This window comes from Carettochelys insculpta, chromosome 9, assembly GCF_033958435.1.
Source record: "Carettochelys insculpta isolate YL-2023 chromosome 9, ASM3395843v1, whole genome shotgun sequence".
Classification (NCBI taxonomy): Eukaryota; Metazoa; Chordata; order Testudines; family Carettochelyidae; genus Carettochelys; species Carettochelys insculpta.
Window position 1 is genome coordinate 43,449,430 of NC_134145.1, and position 25,203 is coordinate 43,474,632.

Sequence of the window (25,203 nt, forward strand, 5' to 3'; positions counted from 1 at the left end):
TTACTGGCCATCTGCCACTTTTTTATTGCCGACCCCTCATCTAGATATAAAAAACAGTAGATTAAGGATAAGCACTGCTGCCACCCAAAAAGTGAAAGGCTTACATTAGATATGTATTTTGGGTAAAATACCACAAAACTAAAAAATTTGTTGTTGATGATGATGAACATAAAACAGCAAATCAGTAACAGTTCTCTCTTTCAATCCGTGGAAAGTGGATATTGCTAATCCCATACCTGCCAAAACCTGCTGTGTGCATCTCCTTTGATGAGTTCAATAGTGTCCCCAGTCTGGATGTGTAAGGGTGGACCATCATGTGGAGTTGGCTGTGGTATACCATTGTAGTTTCTAACGACTTGCATTTTGGGTAAACCTGCCAAAATTCAATATGGGGTTTTGGTCAATGCTATGGTAATGTATGACATTCCAGTGAACATAAAATAAAACAATAAAGACAATATATCAACATCACGACCTTAAAGAAACCACCACTGTGGTGTAACGAGCAGTTGGAGGTGGAAGTAAAAGCACATTTTACAAGTTACTGACTTTATATTTGAACATGTAATAAAATGAGTCTCAGCTCATCACTGTATTTTTTTAGTTCAAGAAAAATATGCCTCTTTAGGTTACTGCTTACTTCAAAAAAGCACAACACATACCGTTTAATGGAAAATAATATTTTTTCCTGACAACTCTCTCTTCCTCCTCCTGCTTTCCTCTTGTGGCATTAGCTGATTTCATCACTAAGAAGGCTCTTCCCTTTTCTGTGCATGTATATAAAACACTGATGCTGTATCAGGTTATATCTTAGGGTTATTTTTATAATTCAAAACCAAAAATTTGATGGATGGGGTTAAGTTATACTTAAGATATTGATATAGAAAAACTCCAGGTATGAACTGATGTTCCAAAAATGATGCCACTAAAAAGAACATAACTAAGAGAGAGAAAAAAAAGCAGTAAAGTAGCACTTTAAAGACTAACAAAATAATTTATTAGGTGATGAGCTTTCGTGGGAGAGACCCACTTCTTCAGACCAGGTCTGTGCCATGAAAGCTCACCTAATAAATTATTTTGTTAGTCTTTAAAGTGCTACTACTTCACTGCTTTTTTGTTTTGATAGTATATATACTAACATGGCTTTCTCTCTGTTACTAATAACTAAGAGAATAAGAGTAACAACCATTCCATGCTTCACATGCAATCTTTATTTTTAATTTCATTTTTCATTTTCATTTTTAAGTGTTATTGGATATATATTTTAACACTTCATTTTAAAAAGCAGAACTCCAGATAGTATTCTGGCATTATTGCATTCTAGTATTATTACACTAATACTGGCTGAAACTGGATATGTGACTTATGGTCTTATTCAAAGGTAAGAATGGCATGTCCTGAGACACAAGCCACTTGCATTTGTCTAGCTTTAATGTTCAGGCATTGGATCTTATTACATCTTTCTCTATTAGATTGAATAGGGCATTATTAAGTATTTCCTCCCTACATAGGTATTTTTAGATTGAAACTAATTCAGCCTTAACCTTTTCATTGTTAAGGTATACAGACTGAACTCCTTGAATCTGTCACTGTAAGGGAGGTTTTCCCATCCTTTAAAGATTCTCACTATTCTGTTCTGAGCAGTGTCCAACTTTGCAAAATCCTTCTTTACGTGTGGACACCAGAACTAGACACATTATTGCACAACTGTAGCACTTCCTAAAAAAGAGCTAATATAAACATATTTCTTGTGAGTCCCCTATTCATGCAAAGGATCAAATCAGCCCTTGTAGCAACCATGTTACACTGACAGCTCATGTTGAGCTGATTATCTACCAAGACCCCCAAATTAATTTCAATGTCACCACTTCCCAGGATTTAGTCTCTTATGGCAAAAATACAGCCTACAATCTTTGTTCCTGAATGTACAATTTACATTTTGCTGCATTAAAACATTTTGGTTGCACACTGTTCACCAAGAACACATTTCCATATATTGCTGCGTTTAGTGACCTAGCCACCTCATTATTTACCTTTCCCCAAAATTTACAGTGATGATTTTGTGTTTTCTTCCATGTTATTGATAAAAATGCTGAATGGTTTATGGTCAAGGACAAATCTCTGTAGGACCCCACCAGAAACACACCCATTTGATGATGATTCCCAGTTTAGAATTACACCTTGAAAGCCATAATTAATTCATTTAATATGTGCCATTTTCATAACATTCTAGGGTTTTTTTTAAAATCACAATGTCATGGAGTACAAAGACAAAAGGCTTACATAAGACAAGCATGACAAACAATCAGTTCTTTTACCTTTCCTTTTTATACACTTCAATCTAATTTGCCTGCATACTACTAAATATGGGATGTTACAGTTTGCTCTAATTTACTGGGTATATCCATTCTGCTGTGATCACTTTGACCATTCAAGGTCAGTTTCTTTTAAGAAAAAAGCAACATGAAGTTCACTCATCTGGACTGATAGATATTCATTTGTTTTGCTGCTGAGAAACTGGAGATAAACCTGCATCCAAGACAGGCCTAGAATTTGGCTTTCCATTTTTGTTTACAAAGTTCATTACTATATTTTTACACATAGATAAATACACACTCGTCCTTAGCCAGCTGGAGCGCGGAGCCATCCCTGCCAGCATCACTGGAGCTCTATTGTCTCTGCCTCCGGCCACTTTTAAAGCAGCAGGAACCCAGAAACTTCATGGCAGGAAGCTGAGAGTGTGGAGGCAGCGAGCACACAGGCTGCTGACATCCACACCCTCGCAGCCACCCACTGCAGCTGGATTGAGGCCATGGCTAGCAGCCAGCAATTCCCTTCAGAGGGGTCCCAGGAGTGTACCCAGGGCATGAAATGGAGGGGGTAAAGTTATACTTAAGGACCTTCTGGGGCTCTGGCAAGGTGAGGATGTCCTCCAGGACACTGCAGGTCACCAACCCAACACACCAACCAAAGCCACCCTGCCCAGACCATCATCCAGGTGCGCTGCAAAGATGAAGAATTATGCCAGGGCTGTATCTCAGCCCAGGACACAGTCAGGTGCTCGGGGCAGGCACCGGCCACCTGCCTGTACAACAGGTAGCTACCCGGGCTCCTTGCCGGAGAAGACAGTTTTCCACCCCACGCCCTCCTGGATATAGCAGCCCTCAAGAGCCCTGCCGCCCTGGAGCAGGAGCCAGGTCCAGACGGGGACCAGCCCAGACTATCCATCTAGGCCAGCGCACTGGACCTAGGCCCACAGCTGAAGGTCCTGTCCAGGGATGAGCCCTCAGACAAGACACTCATCATCATGCCATTGGAACTCTCCAGCTGCGCCATCTTGAGCCAGGCATCCCCTGACCTCTTCAAACAGCGTATAGCGCATCACATACCCTGGAGCAGTGGGAGAACACACCCCTGCCATGGCTCAGGTACATGGGCAACAGCCCAAACCCAGACATCGTACCCAGGAGTGCATGCGGGCACACTAACAGGTGACACCAAGAACATGGCTCCATGGACACTGCTGCTCACCCACCACCCAAGCAGGGACCCCCTTAGCTCGGATGGTTCCCCGCCCCCAGCCCACTACCCTGTACCTGAAGGAAGGGCCCTGTAATGGCCAGCACCATCCCCAAGGTAACTCTGCCATGAAGCCACTGAGAGCTCCATGCCAGTCCCAAGCCTGGATGAAGGAGGAGGATTGGTCAGATGTGTGTTGATGTGCTGATCGTCAAACAACAATACGAATGAAATCTGATGCCAGTATAACCAAATGTAAAAAAATGCCAGCTCGGACATCGCCCGGATAAACAAGGTCCGCGATACCAAACGAGTGATCAGGGTTGGGTTGATAAGTTGGCTACTGAAAGAAAATTACACCTAAACACGTATTCTATCCATTGGAACATCTGAACACTGTGGACAACTGGAAAATTAGAGCTTCTTTGAAAGGAAATGGAGAGATATCGATGTGATATATTTGGACTGTCAGAGATGTGTTGGACGGGATCAGGAGAGATATGCAGTTGCGCAGTCATTTGGTCAGGAAACGAAATGAAGCATGAAGCAGGAGTTGGATTCCTTCTTAGCAAAACAGCTAGAAAAGCATTTTTAGGATACAAACCGGTGAGTGCAAGAAAGATGGTCACACGATTCGAAGCAAAACCGTTCAGCATCTCAGTCACTCAGGTGTATGCACCCACGTCAGACGGTACAGAGGAAGAGACTGAGCTATTTTATAAAGACTTGAAAAAGACTGTGGAGGAGATACTAAAAAAAGATGTACCAGCAACGAAGGGTCCTGTGGCACCTTGTAGACTAACAGAAAAGTTTTGAGCATGAGCTTTTGTGAGCACAGACTCACTTCATCAGAACTTTGCTTTGAGAGTCTGTGCTCACGAAAGCTCATGCTCAAAACTTTTCTGTTAGTCTACAAGGTGTCACAGGACCCTTCGTTGCTGTCACAGACCCAGACTAACATGGCTACCCCTCCGATACAAAGAAAGATGTGTTGATCATCGGAGGAGATTGGAATGCAAAGGTTGGAACAGATAATGAAGGTTGGGAGAGAGTCATGGGAAGGTTTGGATATGGAGAAAGAAACGAACAAGGTGAGAAAATGTTAGAGTTTGCCACAGAGCATCAGATGGTGATGTGCAACACGAGATTCCAACAAAAGGACTGTAGAAAGTGGACATGGCGATCGAATGACAGAAAGTCCAAGAACATGATAGATATGATTTTGATAAGAAGAAGATGGATAACATCAGTAAAGCTGTGCCGAACTTTCCAAGGAGCAGATATAGACTCAGGCCACAGTCTAGGGATCGCAAACATTAACACAAAACTCAAAAGAAAATGTAAGACAGTTTAAGAAAAGAAGAGATGTGGCGGGGCTATGTGAGGAAGAAACAGGGAATGCATACAGAACAGGGCTCAAAGAGAAGATTAAGAATATCACCACAGAGAAAGACCTAGATAAGAGAGTCACAGGGATAGCCATCACTATAGAAGAGGCAATTGAGCAGACTGTTCCAGAAGAAGAAAAGATCAACAAGAAGTGGATTACCCAGAAGACACTGAAGTTGGTTCAGGAGAAAAGAGCATTGAAGATCAGAAGAGATGTTTCTGAGATGGCAGAACAGCAATATAGGATGAAATGCAATGAGGTAAGGAAAGCAGCCAGAAAGGATAAGGAGAAATGGTTAGAGGAGCAATGTAAAGATACTGAGAGGTATCATGGTGAATGTAAGACCAGGGAGGTGTATAAGACCATTAGGAATATTAATAGGAAATGGCAACCGAAGCAGATGGCGATCAAAGATGAGAACGAAGAAGTGCTCATGAACTGGGAGAAGATTGTGGAGCGACTGACAAGATATTGCACTGATCTATACAAAGAACAGTTGGACCCGAGTGTCTCAGAGAGACTGATTGAAGAATTGAAAGAGGTGTCTCCCCCAAGCTTCAAGAGTGAGATGGATATTTCAAAGGAGGGACTAGAAAAAGCAGTGAAATGACTAAAGAACAACAAGACCCCTGGAAATGATAAGATCACAGGAGAGATGATCAAATATGGCAGAGAAAGCATGATTCAGGAAATACACCGACTATGTAATATAGCATGGAAAGAAGGGAAGGCACCTAAGGAATGGACAAGATCTGTGCTAGTGACAATACCCATGAAAGGAAGTACATTAGAATGCAAGAACTACAGAACGACCGCCCTAACGAGTCAGACAGGTAAAGTGTTGATGATGATACTGACTGAGAGATTAAGATCACAGATAGAAGAACATATAGTAGATGAGCAAGCAGGGTTCAGAAAAGATAGAAGTACCATACAGCAGATATTGGCACTAAGACTGATAGTGGAGAAAGTTCGATGAAAGAACAAACTTTTACACTTGTTTCATCGATTTTCAAAAGGCATTTGATGGTATAGATCAGAAAGTGACTTGGGCGGTGTTGGACTCATATGGAGTGGATAGCAGACTAATACGGATGTTGAAAGATATCAATGATAATGCGGAAGCAGCGGTGAGAACATGCGGGGAGCTGGGAAGTTGGTTTAAAACAAGCAGAGGTACGAAACAAGGAGATCCAATATCGCCAAGTATCTTCATCGCACATCTGGAGAGAGCGATGGAGAAGATCAAGGAAGAGGTAGAAGGGATATCTGTGTACGGGAAAAGAATTAACAACCTGAGTTTCACGGATGATATAGTTATCATTGAGGAAGATAAGGAGAAGCTAGTGAAAATGGTGTAGGTGTTATACAAAGAAGGGAAGCGGTACAGACTGATTATGAACATCGATAAAACAAAAACAATGGTATTTGGAGATAAGGAAATAGGAAGGAAGATCAATGTGGATGGTATTGAACTAGAAAATGTAGAGAAGTTCACATACCTGGGGAGCAACATAATGTATGATCTAGACTGTAAGAAGGAAATAGTGACTAGAATAGCGAAAGCAAGACTGAGTTTGAAGGCAATGGATAAGATCTCAAAAAGCAAAGCAATTAGCTTAAGAACGAAGCTGGGTGTCTTGAAAACGTGTGTATTCAGCAGCACGTTGTATGGCTGTGAGACATGGGTGATAATGAAAGATTCAAAAAGAAGAATATTAGCATCCGAAAGGAGTTGCTATAGAAAGAGTCTGAGAATAGGAAGGATGCAGAAGGTCACCAATGAGGAATTATATAGGAAGATACAGCCAAAAGAGAACCTGCTGCAGATGGTTATGAAACGGAAGCTACAACTATTTGGACATATTTGCAGAATGAATGACGAACAAAAAATCAAGACCCTAGTATTCAGTATAATGGATGGTTCGAACAGGAGAGGCAAACCCCACAGAGAATGGATAGAAGATGTAATAGATTGGTGCGGAGCTAATCTACAGAAACTAAGCCACTGCACTGGATAGGGAAAGATGGAAGGAAATAGTGAGAGAGGCATTAGACACCAATGGGCGCTGAGCCCATGGTTATTGATGATGATAATCCCCAAGGTGTTGGAGGCCATGTACACATGCCACTGCTATGGGGATATCTCCATCCCTTGGCTCATGGTGGGGGCAGGGCAACCAGGGCTGCACTGCAGGACTGAAGCGGGATTCTCCCCTTCCGTCCCTTACAGCTGCACCATCCAAGGTCCAGGAGAGCCCCAGCAAACCCTTGTGGCTAGCTTGCCCCATCAGGCCACCAAGTCTGGGAGTGAGGTCTGAGAGGTGGGAGCAAGGTCTGAGAGGGCTGGACCACCCCCGCCATTTTTGTCCATGCAGGCCTGAGGACGGAGGGCACATTGAGGCAGGCAGGAGGAGGAGGCAGCCGCCGCCGCCTACACGGCAGCCCTCTGGCACCAGAACACCCTGGCGGAGTGGCAGGTGGCGCTGGAGGAGGCCGACACGGCCTGTGGGCAGGACACATGGACGGAGGCGGTGGGCATGCTGCACACTGTGTGCACAGCCCTCGCTGAGCAGCCAGCCCAGTCTCCCGCCCCCACAGTTGCCCCCCATACCCTCACTTCCCAGCTGCCACCCAACCTCTCTGCTGCTGCCCTATAGGGCCTCACAGATTGGATCATGGCCAGGATGGGCCTCACGAAGACTGAGCCCACTGCTCCCCACCCCAACCATAAATCTCCATGCTCCCAGCCTGGACAGGGACCCCGCACCTGGAGCAGGGGAGCTCCTGGGGTCACTGGGGCTGGCAGCCCCCTGGCTCTGCCACCAGCCCCCCTCCAGGTTGAGATGCCCCCAGTCCCAAGCCCCTCCAATGTATGTAGTGATCCCTCTTCATGGTTTTTATTATTCTATAGCTCCTTTTTTTTTGTAAAGTTTGTTAGTTGCAAAACCCCCATGTCCCCCATTATTGGGGGGTGGAGGGGATGGTGAGCAGGAGGGGCCTGTGGGTAGTTCCTGGGTGAGGATCACTCTAGCCCACAGGTGAAAGCCTCCCGGATGTGGAGCCATCATAGTGGACCTAGCAGTCAGGGGGCAGCAACGGGCTGCTTGTATCCGGAGCCAACCGTGGTCATCCAGCCTCGGGAAAGGTCTCCTCTGTGGTGTCAATGAGGTTTTGGAGGGCACAGCAGGACCCCACAAACTGGGGATGTTCTTCTACCCCGACACTGAGGCATGTAAGGAGGTACTCAAATCTCGCCTTCAAGCAGCCAAGGGTGCACTTGACGGGGTAGCATTCCCATGTGAGATGGCCATTGAAGAGCTCCTGGCAGGGGGTGAGGTGGCCCATGGATAGCCACATAAGCCAGGGCTGCAGGAGGTCCGCCAGGCTGCCCACCATGCAGAGGGGCATGGCGACGTCCCCAATGACACACTCCCAATGGGGGATGTAGATTCCAGCCTCCATCCTGCAGTAAAGGGCCGAGTTCCAGAACATATGCGCATCACGCGCCCAGGACCTAGCAGCCCACATAAATATCCATAAACCAGCATGACAGAATGGTAGCCTTTCCGACTGATGTAGCAGCTGGTGCTGTGGTCCAGAGCTAGGATGGTGACATGTGAGGGCTGCAAACACCGCGATGGCCAGATCCAAATCCTTGTCATGCACAAGTGTCTGAAGCAGCACCTGGTTGATGGCTCTCAAAACGTGCAGAAAACAGAGAGCAAGCATGCTTGTGGTTGTGAACAGGGGTGCCGCCCTGGCCCCTTGCACCCCTTCTCTGACCCTCTGGGAATGGCCCCTCACACGAGTCTGCCCCTCCAGCAGTGGGGAATCTTGGTCCTCCAGAACTGGGCTTTCCCTGGTACTCCTATCCTGACCCCTCGCATCACTGGCTCCCAAGGGTCCACCTTTCCTGGCAGCCCATTCCTCACTCCCCATGCCAGGCCAGCAACTGGCACATGCCTTACCTCAAGAACGACGACCCCCCTCGTGCAGTAGCTATCTGGGGTGGTGAACTCCCATACGGCAATGGCCACGTGCTTCTGCACCAAGAGGGCTGACCACATCTGGGTGTCCAGGCATCAGAGAATGGGGGCAAGCCAGCTGCAGAGCTCCACGGAGGTGTTCTTCATTCAGAGGTTCTGCAGCCAGCGTGCATCATCCCACTCAGCCAGGTTCACCTGGTCCACATGTGCCAGATGGCCCAAGGGGGCACCTTAGGGGCCGGGGTGAGTTGGGACCCCTACGCCCAGGTCTTCAGCACCATAGGAGGCGGGGGATGGCTGTCAGCAGGCAAGCTAGGGTGATCTTGCAGGTCCGCAGCTGCTGTGGGTCCATGGCTCTCAGAGGTGAGGGTCAGAACTGGGCACAGGCTCAGCTTCACTGTAAACGCTCAGCAGGCCTCAGCATTACGTGCAGGGAGGGGCTGACTGGGAGGAACCCTTTAAGGCAGCGCACAGCCAGCACTCCCAGAAGGGTATTCCAGCCACACGACCCTATCTGTGGTGTTTCCTGGCCCATTCTTTTGAAAGAGCGCCTGGGGCTGTTTGACTGTGCTTTTTTGAAAGAGCGGATTACTCTTTCGATCCGCTTCTTGTGTGTGAACGTGATCCTCGAAAGACAATCTTTTGAAAGATGTTGTACAGATCTTCTTTTGAAAGACTGCTGTAGTGCAGCTGCGGCCTCTAAGTTTACAACTGAACATTGACTTTACTATGGAGAAGAAAATGATGCTTTTTAACCATCTTAATTTAAAATAAACTTCCCTTTTATTTTTTAGTAGTTTATATTTTACACGATACCATACATGGCCTCTTCTAACACACAGGGTGCTTATTTAAATTTTCATTTTATTTTTTACTTCTAAATTTAAATGGTATGTGTACCTGATCAGTCTGTCGGTAACTCTGAAGTTCTACTGTCTGCATAGTGAATGTAAACTTTCAAGAGCAGTATATAATCCAACCAATCTTATTTTCAATAAGACTAAATTTCAAGCCAAAATACCATCAAAATAATAAGCAAAATAATAGCAATTCTTTATGATGTTACTTGGGCTGAGGTGTAACTATTCCATCGAATTGATATTATCCAGTACATCTAATATTAGACACCTAAACTTGAAAAGAATTAGCTGCCTTCATTTCAGCCAAAGAAAGTACCTTTTCAGAAGGCTGATAACTGTCCTAATACAATAATGTTTCCCTCTGACAATATGTTTTGCTTTTGCTTTTTAGACTTAATTTGAAGCTTAAGAAACTTACATTAAAATTTTGTTTTACAAAATGTCACATAAGGTGATATTAGGTTTTCTCAATCAGATGTTTACAATATATGTATACAGTACTTCAGTGCCTCCTTCTGACAATCTCACATGAAAGGTTTTAAGGAGTACTTGATTACTTTTTATTGGGAATCCTACTTCATTAAAAATTAGACTCCTTACCGTTAGAATGGTCATAACAATCATATCATGCACAATTAACTGATTTTCAATTTTTATTTATTGAAGTGGGAATTGTGCAATGCTCAGCAGCCCAGAATTAACAACATTAAAATAGATCACGCCTGTGAGTTTTGCATATAATTCAAACTTTCTTATTTCTGTTACGGTAAATGCTACATTAGCTATAATCTGAGTTAGCCTTTCGGCTACATCTACACTAGAAGCATCTATCTACAGAAGTTACTGTTGGAAAAGATGTTCCAACAAAACTTCTGCAACAGATCCTGTCTCCGCATAAAAGCGGCTCGTTCTTTTGATGTGCTCAGTCATAAAGAGGGTGCCCCCCAGGCATCTACACAGCTTTTGTGTTGACAGAAACTCCCAGTTTTTACTACAAAACACTCTAATTTAGACACGCCCTTTGCCGGCCTAGTGCCAAGCATATTTTATGCTCCCCCCCAACCCCGGCAAGGTAAAAGAGCATGACATGGGGAGGTTGGTCAGTGGAACAAGAGATCAGCTAGTAACAATTGCATATGACATAACCAGGTGCACACTGGTTTGCCTGGCCTTGTTCTGCCTTGTTCTGCCAGTGTGCCCCTTGCCCGTAGGGCAGGCCGATGCCAAACCCCACAGCCTTCCTGCCCAACAGCCCCAAACTTCTGATGCCCAGTGTCCCCCGGGCCTGCTATGCCCAGCCTGCCTCCGAACAGCCAATCCCACATGCTCTGCAGCCCCTCTCCCCACAGTTGTATTCACTGGTCCTGCTGGGCTGAGCCAGCTGCATGGCCATGGCCAGTTCTGGATCAGGGAACCACTCTGGCCCATTGGGGGAAGTGTGACCGGCCATACTTCATACAATCCTTGAATTTAGGAACTCTCTCAGCTGATATAGGGCCACGGCATAACCACAATGACTACATCAAACCCATTAGCTTTAGATGGGGATATTTTACTTCTCACAGCAGCACCAAGGATATCAAACAAAGGGTGACAAGTCTGTTCTTCTGGTACTGCAGGAAGATTTAATATTTAACAAGGACAATATACAATCCACCTAACTGAAACTGTGTAACATCCTTGGACGAAGAACCAGACCTTGGATACCCTACAGGGAACCTACAAGAAGGAAGCGTAGGATGTTCTGGTTTAAGCCCAGCAGCATCATTTAGTCACTTCTTCCTAATGGGATGAGGAAGATGATCATGAAACTGAGGAAAGATGCCTTCTTTGGAAACCCCACATTTCCCATTTGGAACTGACAAATCCATCAGAGCTGCAAGGTGAACTTGGGCTACTACAGTTTCACAGTTCTCTGGAATCTGGAGGATGTATATCACAACCAATGCAGTAATCAACAAAAGAGCTGATGATGTGCACAATCTTGGATTTAATGTTACATACACACATCCATCTCTCCTGCTACCAGAGATCATTTCAGAACCATAATAGTCCTTTCAAAATCACACAGATGCAATAACTCTGATGCACAGGAATTAACACTGCAAAGAATGGCTGTCCATCCCTCTGTTTTCTTTGTCACCTCAACCGACAGAACCAAAATTGCTGAATACCCAGATCCTGACACGATGATCTTCCTCGGTCTTCAAATGGAAGTTGGAACAAGATCTGGTCAGGGATTTTGTCAGGGCTGGATTACTGGGATGACTGAGATATTACAATGGTGGTGAGCATGTCCAAACTGTCTGTTGACCCTTCCAGAACCAGAGCAGATGAATGTGACGACATGGTGTTCAGTTCGGACATCTGTAGCCTCAGTGCCTTGATGTAGGGAGCTATGGGAATGGAGCCCAACCTTGAAAAAGATTGCTGATTTTGGGGGCACTGCAATCAGTTTGTAGCCAGTGGGGCAGACACCGGCTTCTTAGGGCTAGAATCTGAGGTCATCTGATTAGATCCAGAGGATCTAGCCTCAGATCTCCCTTTAGAAGAAGAAGCAGCTGCAAACAAGTTTCCCTGTCCTTACAGACTCTGGGATTAACAGTCTGGCAGACTGAACAACCAGAAAGCAACTGTCCTTCTCCCTGGCACTGGAGGCACCAGACTGAGTCATCAGATAGCAGGAAGACAGATAGGAAGTGCATCCTTGAATCCTGGCTTCCTCTTTTCCTTTGGTTCCACCATAATCTGGAACAGTTAACTATCAATTCATTAACTTTACTAACTGGACTACAGCTATCTATCTCTAAGCAGAAAGAATCTCCAATTCCAAAGAGAAGTCACATCCATCTAAGCATGGAAGAAACTGAGGTGCTGATGAAATTCTGCCCCCTTCATACATTTGCATTCAGTGAGTAACAATGCTGAGGGTATGGTGGAATGCATGAGCACTGTAGCAGACACTGCTAGAAGTTCTACCATATAGCTCCACAATGTACAAACAAATGGGAATCTGCAGAGCCACTTGAAGACAGGCCCCGCTGACTGGGGGTGGGGGAGGAGAAAAAGGGGGTAGTTGCCCCCAGTCTGAGTATTTCTAAGGGGCCTGGAGCTTTGTCAATGGTGGCAGCCAGAGATCCAGGCCCCTTTAAAACACCGTGGCAGTGCTGTTCTGGCTGTGCATGTCTCAGAGGGAGTGGGTGGGGGACACCATGATAGTCCAGATAGCACTGAGAGTTAATTGCCCGTGGCCCCACACCTTTCCACTCTTGGCCTCACCCCTTCCAGGTCATAGAGCCAGGACCCCTTCCCACTTTGCCGCAGGGCCCCTGGTGGCTGTCAGCACCACTCCTCAAAGAAAGCTAAAATACATAACAAATCACTAATAAGTAGTACAAATGAAAAATCCGCAATGATACAGATGGAAAAATTACAAGATAAAGTCACTATCAACCACTCAGCCGCCACAGAGAACAAATAGAAATTATAAGCTCACCCTCTCTCAAGAAAACATTGGCTGACTCAGAGGAAAGGTCAACCATGCCTTGAAGTGAACATACTGACTCAGCAGCTCAGCAAGGGCAGAGGTCTTTCCATCAAGAATATTCCTCCTCCCAAGTAGCCCTGACTTCAACTCTAGGAATTTATCAGCAAGAGCACCTCAATGGGGCATTGCATGTCTCCTTTGTAGATCTAAACCACGTAGGGCTTTATGCATTAAAATTAACATAACTGAAAATAGACAGGTAGAAAATGCAACATACCCAGCACAAAATCAGTTTTGGATTTAAATCTTTAGATTATGGGATCTGTGACTTTCAGTCTTTCTACCTTCTCTTCATTTAACTCAATGTTCTGCTAAAGCAAAGGTCCAGAGTCCCAAATTGGACAAGCACTAAAACTGTGAATAGGTGAAATTGCATGGAATGAAACCAAGGCGATTGTTGTGCTTTAATCATAAATAACACTGTAGCGATTGTGCATTTTAAAGCAAATCCTCACTGGACGAGATCTCATGTCACTCTGGAAGGAATGCTGTGATCTGTCTACGAAGGCTTTGTTGATATTGCATACTTCATGCAATTTGCTGCCATCAAGTTCAATTAGGGAAGTAATTCAAAATCAACTTTAGACATGCAGGTTTACCAGCCTGAACTAAGAGTGGCAACTCCAAATGCTTCCCTTCCTCACATGAGCTGGTTAATGAATATCCCACAAGATTCATGAAACCAGGGTGGTGTTCTCAATGTTTCTGATAATGGAGTTACTGTTTAATCCAGCGCTGTGTGTTAAAGATTAAGAAAAACGTTAAGCACTTATGACAGAGCTGAAGAGCAAAGTCTTCTGTTTATTCACAGAAGGGCCAGGGCACAGCAGTACTAGCTTTCCCATCGCTCCCTGCACATGTTCCCCACCATTAACCTGAAGGAACCATCCTGAAGGGCTATAAGGGTCATTAATCTATGCTCACCTACTTTCAAATAAATGACTACAGAAACAAGAACCAGGTCAATTTCACTCTATTCCTGCTCAGAAAAGCTCTGGAGCAGCAGCACTGGTAGACATTGAGGCTATTCACCTGGGAGAAGTAATCAAACCCTGAGTCTGAGAAGGGAAGGGAGAAGTAAATACACTCCCAATGTTTCAGAAATGTCTCAGAGGAATGAGAGCAGGTGAACTACACACTTCCTTTCAACAACCATGAGGCTATTCAGAGGTCTGCACATTTATGTAACCCTGCAGCATTACAACCTCTCATGGAAGTCTCAATATTTAGTGTTTTTCTTAAAGCTCCAGCTCTTTGAGTTAGAGGACTACTGAGTATGTCAGTTTTCATTTTTTTAAAAAGAAGAAAAAAATGCTAAGTATTAGGGTACTAGCCCTCCCAGTTACAGAGACAAGTTTGAATATGTGAACCTCAACCCCTCAAACCAAAAACAAAACAAAAGCAAATAAATCAAAATGAATAGTTTTAAAAATCAAACCTCATTAGTTTTATCCTGATAACATGGGAGAGGGGCTGACCTGTAACTTGAATGCCTCCACTTTGTAATATTGACACTGCTATGTGTCAAAAGCTAGTATAAAAGATGAAGCCCCTTAACAAAGATGTTAATGGTATAAAAGATGGAGCCCCTTAACAAGGGCCATTGATTACACCCTCATATGAATCCCAGAAGCCAGAGGAGTGGCCACAAGAGAGATTCCTCTCTTGGGCATTGCCCCTGAACATTAGGATACTTAGTACTTTGCATAACAACAAGTCCTGGGGCACCTTATAGACTAATAGACATGGTCATGATGTATCTGATGAAGCGGGTCTTTGCCCACGAAAGCTTATGCTCCAAAATATCTGTTAATCTATAATGTGCCAAAGGACTTCTTGTTGTTCTTGAAGATACAGACTAATTCAGCTCTCTGATGCTTAGTACTTTCCACGTCAGTCTCTGGCTAATAGTCTTCTGGCTGTTAGGGTTATCTTGTACAATTTCTAACAAAACAAAAAAGCAGTCATGTAGCCCTTTAAAGACTAACAATGATTTTGTGGGGCAGACTACTTCTCCAGATTTGGACACAGTGCTGGAAGTGAATCGGCATGACAATTATATGACAGAGATACAAACAAAAAATGTGAAATGAAAACTGACAAATCAAGTACGAAGGACAGAAGGGGGTGCAAAGGGTGGAGAAAATTACTTACTGCAAGTGTCTATTAAGTGGCTTGACTGAGACCACTACAAATATCAAAGATGGGGAGGCTGACTGACTTAGACAAATTGGAAGACTGGGCTGCAAGAAATCTCATAAGGTTCAATAAGGATAAGTGCAGAGTCCTGCACTTGGGCTGGAAGAATCCCAAGCATTGTTACAGGCTGGAGTCCGATGGGCTCGGTAGTAGTTTTGCAGAAAAGGATCTGGGAGTTGTAGTGGACGAGAAGCTGGACATGAGTCAACAGTGTGCCGTTGTAGCCAAGAAAGATAATGGCATATTAGATTGCATCAAGAGGAGCGTTGCCAGTAAATCCAGATAAGTGATTATTCCTCTTTACTTGGCTTTGGTGAGGCCGCATCTGGAGTACAGCATTTTGTTAATAAGTTCTGGGCCCCCAATTATAGGAAGGATGTGGATACGCTGCAGAGGGTCCAATGGAGGGTGACCAAAATAATTAGGGGGCTAGAGCATATGACTTATGAAGAAAGGTTGAGGGAACTGGGACTGTTTAGTCTGCAGAAGAGAAGACTGAGGGGGGGACTTGATAACAGCCTTCAACTTACTGAAGGGAGGCTGCAAAGAGGCTGGAGAGAGGCTGTTCCCAGTGGTCACAGATGGCAGAACACGGAACAGTGGTCTCAAGTTGTGGTTGGAAAGGTCCAGGTTGAACATTAGGAAAAACTTTTTCACTAGGAGGGTGGTGAAGCATTGGAATGGTCTCCCCAGGGAAGTAGTGGAGTCTCCATCCCTGGAGGTGTTTAAGTCTCACCTCGACAAAGCCCTGGTGGGGCTGATCTGATGGGTTTGGTCCTGCTTAGAGCAGGGGGCTGGACTCGATGGCTTTTCTTGGTCTCTTCCAGCTCTATTGGTCTATGATTCTATGAATGCGTAAGGTAATTGCTATCTCTACTGAGGCCAAGGAGCAAAGCATCGAATTTGAGCATAAACTCTAGTTCAGATGCTTCCCTTTGAATTTGGTATTAAAGTCTCTTTGTTTTAAGGCTACATCTACACTAGCACAAATCTTCAAAATATCCATGCATATTCAGCGCCTCATTAGCATGCCACTGGCTGTGGCTCGTCAAAATTGCTCCATTTCGCTGCCGCAGGGCTCGTTCAGACAGGGGTCCTGTTCAAAAGGACCCCAGGAACTTCGAAATCCCCTTATTGCTATCAGCAAATAGGTCTGCTCGACAAAAGTTCATCACCTACTAAATTATTTTGTTAGCCTTTAAAGTGCTACAGGACAGCTTTCTTGTTTGAAGATACAGACTAACACCACTACCTCTCTGTTAGGTATTAGGTACCTTATCAAATTATTTCTAGTTTTAGAACAATTTTCCTTATTTAAAACAAGAGATACTGGTAAGACTGGAAATGTCTCTAGAAACACAATGATGTTTTAAAGCCTGAAAACCCCAAATCATCTGAAAGGCACCTGTTGTTTCTACAGAATGCTGCCTATTACCTACAAAAGCCCTTTGGGGCAAACATCAGTCAGCTAAGAATCCAGAAGTTTGAGGCACCTTTTCTATGCTTTAAGGAAAAGCTATTTCGCATGGCACAGTTCTCTCAAAACCTCCAACTTTGCAGGTAGATTCAGTGTAGGAGTATTATTGCAACAAGCACGGGCAACAGAAAGCCCAAGACAATGTACAGATTAAGCTCTCTGTTGAGAAGCATCTTAATTTCTCAGCAGGGTCTCAGGATTTGACAGCTGTTTCCACCCTCTCCCCACCTGACCTGGCCACAAAACTTTCCCCAGATGCAGGAGGGTACAGCAGCAACTCTGAAAAATTCTCCTCAATTAGTTCTAGCAGTATTTCTTCTTGCATATGAGGGGAACATTAAGCCTGCAGTAATTTTTAAAATGTTTTCTGAATTCTTTATGTAAGAATTACTTTCAAATAGTGATTAAAATGTGATTTAATTAAATGAATGATTCATAAAAATCCATATCATTTTGAATACTATAAAATTCAGTGAGTTTTTATGCTTATAATAATTTATTGCCTTATTATCTCTGTTTTGCTTTCTGAGAATGATAGAACTCTGACAATTAAAAACAGACATTGAAGCACACAGACAAATGCAATTCTGCCTTTTCAATTTAATGGGAGACTTACAAGTTCCTGTAAATAAAAATTTATCTGACATGCGATTCTCTATTACTTGCCAGACAACACTTAGCTAAATTCGTATCTTAACATCATAACTTTGCTAGTTACTAAAAATCATGGACTGAATAGAGACTCTGTATTTATGCTTATGCAACTCACTGAAAAATCCTCACCAGCTCCCTCCACCACACTGACTGGAGAAGCATTAATTAGCAACTTCACCTTGAATTCATTTGTCAGACGCGAATGAGTGCTCTGGGGCAGCTCCAAAGTTTCTTTCTTTCACCACTAGAAGATGGTCCAGAAAAAGATATTACCTCTTCTACCTCTGCTCTCTAACACTAAATAAAAGCAACTCTGGAACATCTTTAACTTGAACACTTGAATCTTTATTGGTATTGTGTCTGTACGCAGAACAAAGCTGTATTCTGTTATTTTTACTGGTGAGGCTCCAACTCCCTTTTAGGAATCACTTTCTGCATGAACAATCTGCGTTAATACAGTGCGCTTATGGACATAAAAGGAGGACTTTGCAGAACTCTGACTGCAACATATATTAAAACATTGAAAATGGAGTAAACACTGCATTCCTTGGGAGGAAACTGAAATTTTTTAGTAGACCAAAGCAAAAAAAAACAACAGATCCATGGAGGACATCCAAGAAGTTAAGAGCAAACTAATTACCCATGGCTGCCTAATCTTGCAATCTAACCAGAGAACAATAAAAGGGTTTGCGAAAATAAATATGTTTAATCTTTTGGCATCTGGGTCTTCTGTTGTTTAATTAAAAGAAAAGGATCTACCATAACGGCTATGTTCTGTTCTTCATGCTAGATCACTGCTTCGATACTAAAGCAACAGACACACTGAAAATAACTACGATACACACAAATGTAATTAACATCATTGCAAATGGGATCAATGCAAATATATTGAAATAAAATATATCCATTGAGGTCTGGTAAATGACATCCCACCCTCCCATGAATTTCTAAATAATTTTTATTTACAATACACTGAAACACTTCATATAGGAACAAAAACCTTGTTTTTGCCTGTGTATATGAGCTACTCTAAACTATGCTGGCATTGGGCAAGTTGGTTCTTGTGCCACTATGATACATTATTCTGGGGAATAGAATACAATGCCACAGCAAAAGGAGAAATGATATTAAACCAGCAGTTCCCCATCTTTTCAATAGTGTGGACCCCCAATCATCCCTACCCCCAACCCATTTGCGGATCTCCAAATGTCTATGATCATTTTTATTTATCTTTTTTTCCCCCATGGGCCCCTGCAATACCATGAGGTCGGCAGACCCCAGGTTCGGAACCACTGTATTAAACCAGTAACTATACTGAAATAGATTCCCAACACAAGAAATCACAATATAACGTAACAGCCACCTAAGCTCAATAGTTAGTTGTGTAGATAGCAGATGGATTCAGCATGCTAGGGATGATACACATCCTAACTCCTTTTTTGTGTGAGAGAGACTGTTATGGAACCGTTTTGGGGAATCTTTTTGTGTTACAGCACTGAGGAATATGGGGCTGTAAAAGTTCACTAAAACCGTTCTAGAGTCATTTTGCCCCATCCACATGACAAATGAATGCGTCACTACACAGCCGACCTTACTATGTTCTGGTATAGTTACATCTGAAGGTCCAGATAAAGGAACACCAAAAAGCAGAGTTTAATGTACGGAACATATGATCGTAGGAATTGAGCATCAACAGCTGGGAAGAAAACGATTTTCCCATCAAGAAAGATACATTTCAAAACATTTGCCTCCACAATTTGGGGAAAAAATATTGAAATCTCACAGATTTTCACAAATTGACGATTAAAAAAAAATCTGATTGGGTCAACTGAAACATTATGCTCCATGTTTGGCATTTTACATTTTAATTTATTTTTAGTATAAATTAAATATTGAAAATAATAAGATTTTTCAAAATCAGAAAACAAAACTTTTAATTTAAAAAAATACCAGAAAAGGACATTTTCACAAATATGAAATCTTTTTCCAAATACTGTTTTCAAATTAGGAGATCTTTGGAAACTGTCCCTTTCCTAAAAAAGAGTTTCAGTTTCAACAAATTAGTATTAGTCCATCCAGCTCTAGCTATATCCCAGGACAAAGGAAAATGAAGCTCTGGTCCAAGCGCATTCACAGTGTATCACTTTGAAATAACTCACACCATCCAGTTACAAGACATAAAAACAGATGCGGAGATGGGGAATGTAGGAAATAAACATTGGAATGAAAAAGGAAAAAGAAGCAAAACAAGGAACAATAGACTGACACTGAGAATGTCTCTCTCCACCTCAGTAAAATTAGACATTTTGCATTATGTTTTTCTTGTGTTACTTCAAGATAGCTTTTCAGGAAAACCACTACCTGGAAAATTAAACCAACAATATTTTCATGTTCCATATTACCTTGCAATATGAAAACATTCAGTATTTCTGTACTGTTAAATCTGTCAACAGAAATATTACAATGAAGTTGAATAATAGTATATGTACCATAAACCTTAAGTTAAACACATTTCTTAAATGTGCATAAAAGCACTTTTCAGTTTCGATAGTTTAAGCTACAGTATTACAATGAAACATTTTAGTGAAAACTTAGCAAATCTAAAGTGAATCTAAGTATATGTGGGGTTTTTTTAAATAGCTGCTAACCATTAGTCAGCCTTTTCTTCCCAAAAAACAGTAGAAGCTTAAGGACTTCTCAAGGCCACTGTGGAGAGGTGAAGAACACTTTCAGTGCTTTCTAAGGGCTTGTTCTCTCAGTGCTGACAAAGTGCATTAGTGTGTGTGATTGTCAAGCCTTTTGACGTGTTCACAGAACACTAGAACTGAAAGGAACCTTGAGAAGACATCTAATTCAGTCCCCTGTGCTTACAGCAGGACCAAGCACCATATAGACCATCCCTGATAGCTCTTAAACATTTCCAATGAGGACACTCCACCATATCCCATGGCAATTTATTCCAATGTTTAACCACCCTGACAGTTAGGAACAGCGGGGCTAGCAAAATCGCTAGGCTCTGGGCAAAGTGGAGAGGCCCTGGCTCAAAGCTCCTGGAGGGGCAGGGCCTAGTGTGGACGGGGTGGGGCTGAGAGCAGCCAGTGCTCAGTGCAGGTACGACCACACCCCACTGTTCTTAACACTGCCTAGGGTGCACTACTTAGCACTCTGGGAGCGATTGAAGGGACTCCAGTTTTGGCCACTGCCATGACCACAGTTCTACTCTAACTGCCTTGTGTACATTCAGCTCGTGTGCTCAAAAAAGTAACTCATTTGCATTAGTATAGTCTTGACTCAGGACTACTCTAAAGGGAACTAGGTACCTTTTAGAACAGTAATACTCAGACCTCAGTGATGCAGGAGCAAATCGTCATTGCCCAAAAGAGGCACAGTAGTGTGAATTTATGCTTTCATTTATACAGTCCAATATAGTTACATTTAAACAATAAATATTTAGGTGATATATATTCTCACAGCAAAATGACTGACCAAGTGTTATTACACTATCAATTTCAACTGGTTAACAACATAGTAAAAGCATCTTGACTGGTTATTATCATGTGCTGCAAAGAGCTGCAGGAGGCACACTGACAGGCCACTGCAGCTCACAAGCTTCAGTCTGAGTATGACTGTTTTAAAGCATGACAGCAGGGTTTACACAGGGCAGTTAACGCATTTTACAAATCATGACCTTGTGGCACATTTTATTACACTGTACAGACAAGTGCTAACTTTATTCCGTGTTAGTGGTGCTAGAAACAAAGAAAAATGATTGTTTTAAAAACACCTATTATTCTAGTCTCCCCAGTTTAGACTGGTATTATTTTGGCAGGAAGGTTTTGTTTAGTATCAGACCTACACAGTCTGGCTGAAATACTAGTCTCGTTCAGCAGTTTGCTTTAGCAGCACTTCTCATTTGTAGAATACTCTTTTTGTACTATGCTTGAGGTACAGTGCTCTGAGAGTCCAAATTACCTGATATAGCATTTTTGACAATGTGAGGAACATAAAATTCATTAAAAGGAGTTATACTTTTTAAAGTAGTAGCCATATTAATGAACTAACCTAATATGGTGGGAACATTTAAAATGTTAAAACATGCCTCAGATTCCTACACCAATGAGTCTCAAACTGATCTACAGAAATTCAAAATGGTGAAAAATCCATCAGTCTTCACTAAGGGTGCTGAGCTGACTTATTACTCTTAGTCTTGGTACAAAGGCACATAGAATGCTTTAGTCATGTTACTACACATTTGCATCAGCACAACAGAGATTGGAATCTGCCCTTGAGGCTTTCTTGGGGTTTAAATAATAAAACAAGACAAAACAAGCACATATCTGCGTCCTGGGTGTGACTATTTCAGATTTTGGGGGGGCACACCCAAGGCCCTCTGAGGCATGATAAATAACCACCCACTAACACACAATTTCTTCGCCGCTTTCCTTTGGCTTAGGGGAAGAGAGAGTTAAAATGTATATCTAGCCTCCTAAGGTTCCACTAGATCCCAGCCATCCCTGCCCATTTGTTCTGGGCATCGGAAGTGCTGGGTGCACAGACAAGTAAAAATTATTGCTTTTGTCGCCACTGCGGGTTTGCAGGGCTTTGAATATCAGCACAGAAACCTTGAACTGGGCTCTATACTCTGTGGGGAGAACAATGATAGCATGCACACAATGACCCAGGATGGTAACTGTAACAGGTTTTGTAACAGTTTTTTTTTCTCCCCCAGGGCACATGACTTCATTTTTATCTCTAATGAACTGCACTAATCAAACCCAAAGGTCATAAATATGCAAATCAGTATTGACAGCTCTGAGTCTTACAGGACGGATCATAGTTTTCTTGCCAGCCACTGACCAGGTAGGTCTTTGTCTTCATTTATGGTTAACTGCTGTACAGAGATGTCCTATCCATAGGCTGAGGTGGGACAGCTGCCTCAGACCCAACACTTTTGGACATCCCACAGTGGCCACCCCAGCCACCCTATAGATGGAAGTGGGGGGAGGGCTGGAGCCAGGGATTGTGCGCTGTACTGACTACATCAGCAAGAGGGGGTCACCTACGTCCCCCCATCCCCACTCACCATGTGGGCGGTGGGCCTGCTGCTCTCCTCTGTCCTCCTGGCCTGCTGTGCCTAACTCCACTGCAGTGCTGGTGGGTGTAGGGCTAGGGTTGGAGCCCCATGGAGCTCTGATTGGAGGTGGAGTTCCCAGAGAATGGGAGGCTGTGGCCACCTGGCAACAGAAGGCCTGGACTCCCTGGTCCTGTAAATTTTCTTGTTCAGGACCTACCAGGTTCTTACCATGCTGGACAAGGGAGGTGCAACCTGTACCATGAAACATGCTGTGACTCACCTCACACTATAGCTTCTTATCTACCTTCTGCTATTTTATTTCCCATTGCACAGCCTCCAATTTATGTTCTTTCAGCAATAACCAAATGTTTCTCCTTTACTTACTTTCCCTTATTAAGATTGTAAAATCAGTATTAAAGATGAATTATGCAAAGCATGCACAGACCAGACATTGACCAGATACACACACAAGCACAAAATCCGTGTGCAATTTTGTAAAATATTTGGAAATCAGATTAACTGTTACAGTGAATTCTTTATCAAAAGAAAAAGCAGTCAAGTAGCACTTTAAAGACTAGCAATATAGTTTATTAGGTGAGCTTTCGTGGAACAGACCCTCTTCTTCAGACCATAGCCAGACCTGAACAGACCAAGTCTGGCTATGGTCTGACGAAGTGGGTCTGTCCCACGAAAGCTCACCTCATAAACTATTTTGTTAGTCTTTAAAGTGCTACTTGACTGCTTTTTCTTTTGATAGTGTATAGACTAGCACGGCTTCCTCTCTGTTACTAGTGAATTCTTTAGGTTTTCTTGCAGTAAGCTGTAGCTACGTCTATACGTGAACGCTACATCGAAGTAGCTTATTTCGATGTAGAGACATCGAAATAGGCTATTTCGATGAATAACGTCTACACGTCCTCCAGGGCTGGCAACGTCGACGTTCAACATCGACGTTGCGCAGCACCACATTGAAATAGGCACTGCGAGGGAACGTCTACACGCCAAAGTAGCACACATCGAAATAAGGGTGCCAGGAACAGCTGCAGACAGGGTCACAGGGCGGACTAGCGCTTCCGGGGCAACAGCTAGCCGCTCCCATAAAGGGCCCCTCCCAGACACACACAGCCTGCACAGCACGCAGTCTGCAGAGCCTCGAGCGACGCAGTCATGGACCCCCAGCAGCAGCAGCAGCCAGAGGTCCACACAGCTGCCCCTGTAGGAGCAGTGCTTGCCCTGCTCCATGCCATGCAGGAGGCAGCTGAGCACCTCCTTGCCACAGAGGAGAAGCTGCCCGCAGGGGAGGAGGACTCAACCCCCAACCCTGCAGCCCCCCGCCTCCCCCCACCCCGCCGCACATGCCACCGGCTGTGGAGCTACCCCACAGCTACCCCCGACTGGTGGGAGCGGCTGGTGCTCGGAGAGTGGGACACCGACCGCTGGCTCCAGAACTTTCGGATGAGCTGGCAGACATTTCTGGAGCTATGCCAGTGGCTCACCCCCGCACTGAGGCACCAGGATACCGCCATGCGGCGTGCCCTCAGCGTGGAGAAACGGGTCGGCATTGCTGTCTGGAAGCTGGCCACGCCAGACAGCTACTGATCCGTGGGCCAGCAGTTTGGCGTCGGCAAGGCCACCGTCAGGGCTGTCCTCATGGAGGTAAGAGGACCCACGGGGGGAACGGGAGGCAGCCCTGGCAAGGGAGGGGGTCCCCTGGCAGGGGAGGGCCACACACACCCTGCACACCCCTCATTGGTGCTCTCCCATGTGCTTCCCCTGCAGGTCATCCGCGCCATCAATGCCCTGCTCCTCCACAGGCTCATGAGGCTTGGGGACCCGGATGCCGCCATCGCGGGGTTTGCCACCCTGGGCTTCCCCAATTGCTTCAGGGCTCTGGATGGGACCCACATCCCCATCCGCACCCCAGAGCACAGTGGAGGACGCTACTTAAACAGGAAGGGCTACCACTCAGTGGTCCTCCAGGCCTTGGTGGACAGCTGGGGCCGTTTCCTGGACATTTATGTGGGCTGGCCTGGCAGCACCCACGACGCCCGGGTATTCTGGAACTCGGGCCTGTGCCGCCGGCTGGAGGCGGGGACCTACATCCCCCAGCGGGAGATCCCTGTGGGGGACACCACCATGCCCCTCTGCGTCATCGCAGATGCGGCATACCCCCTCCGGCCCTGGCTCATGCACCCGTACATGGGCCATCTGTCAACCAGCCAGGAGCACTTCAACCAGCGCCTGAACCACGCGCGCCAGGTAGTGGAGCGCACATTTGGGCGCCTCAAAGGGTGCTGGAGGTGTCTCCTCACCCGCCTTGATCCGGGCCCCACCAACATCCCCCAGATTGTGGGTGCGTGCAGCACCCTACACAACCTGGTGGAGAGCAAGGGAGAGGCCTTCTTTCACGGCTGGGCTGTGGAGGCCAGCAGGGCCGATGTGCAGCCACCCGCTGCCCCAGTCGCCAGGTGGACCCCGAAGGGACCCGGGTCCA

The 25,203-nt window shown here is 44.6% G+C and overlaps 1 protein-coding gene across 3 annotated transcripts in view; it reads right to left on the minus strand.

The window, feature by feature from the left end:
• Window positions 1–25,203, minus strand: part of VAV3 (vav guanine nucleotide exchange factor 3) — a 263,598-nt gene that overhangs the window by 43,611 nt on the left and 194,784 nt on the right. For all 3 annotated transcript variants that reach the window (XM_075002479.1, XM_075002480.1, XM_075002478.1), the window contains one exon: window positions 237–373. In XM_075002479.1, the coding sequence (XP_074858580.1) occupies window positions 237–373 (137 nt within the window). The remainder of the gene's footprint in view (window positions 1–236; window positions 374–25,203) is intronic.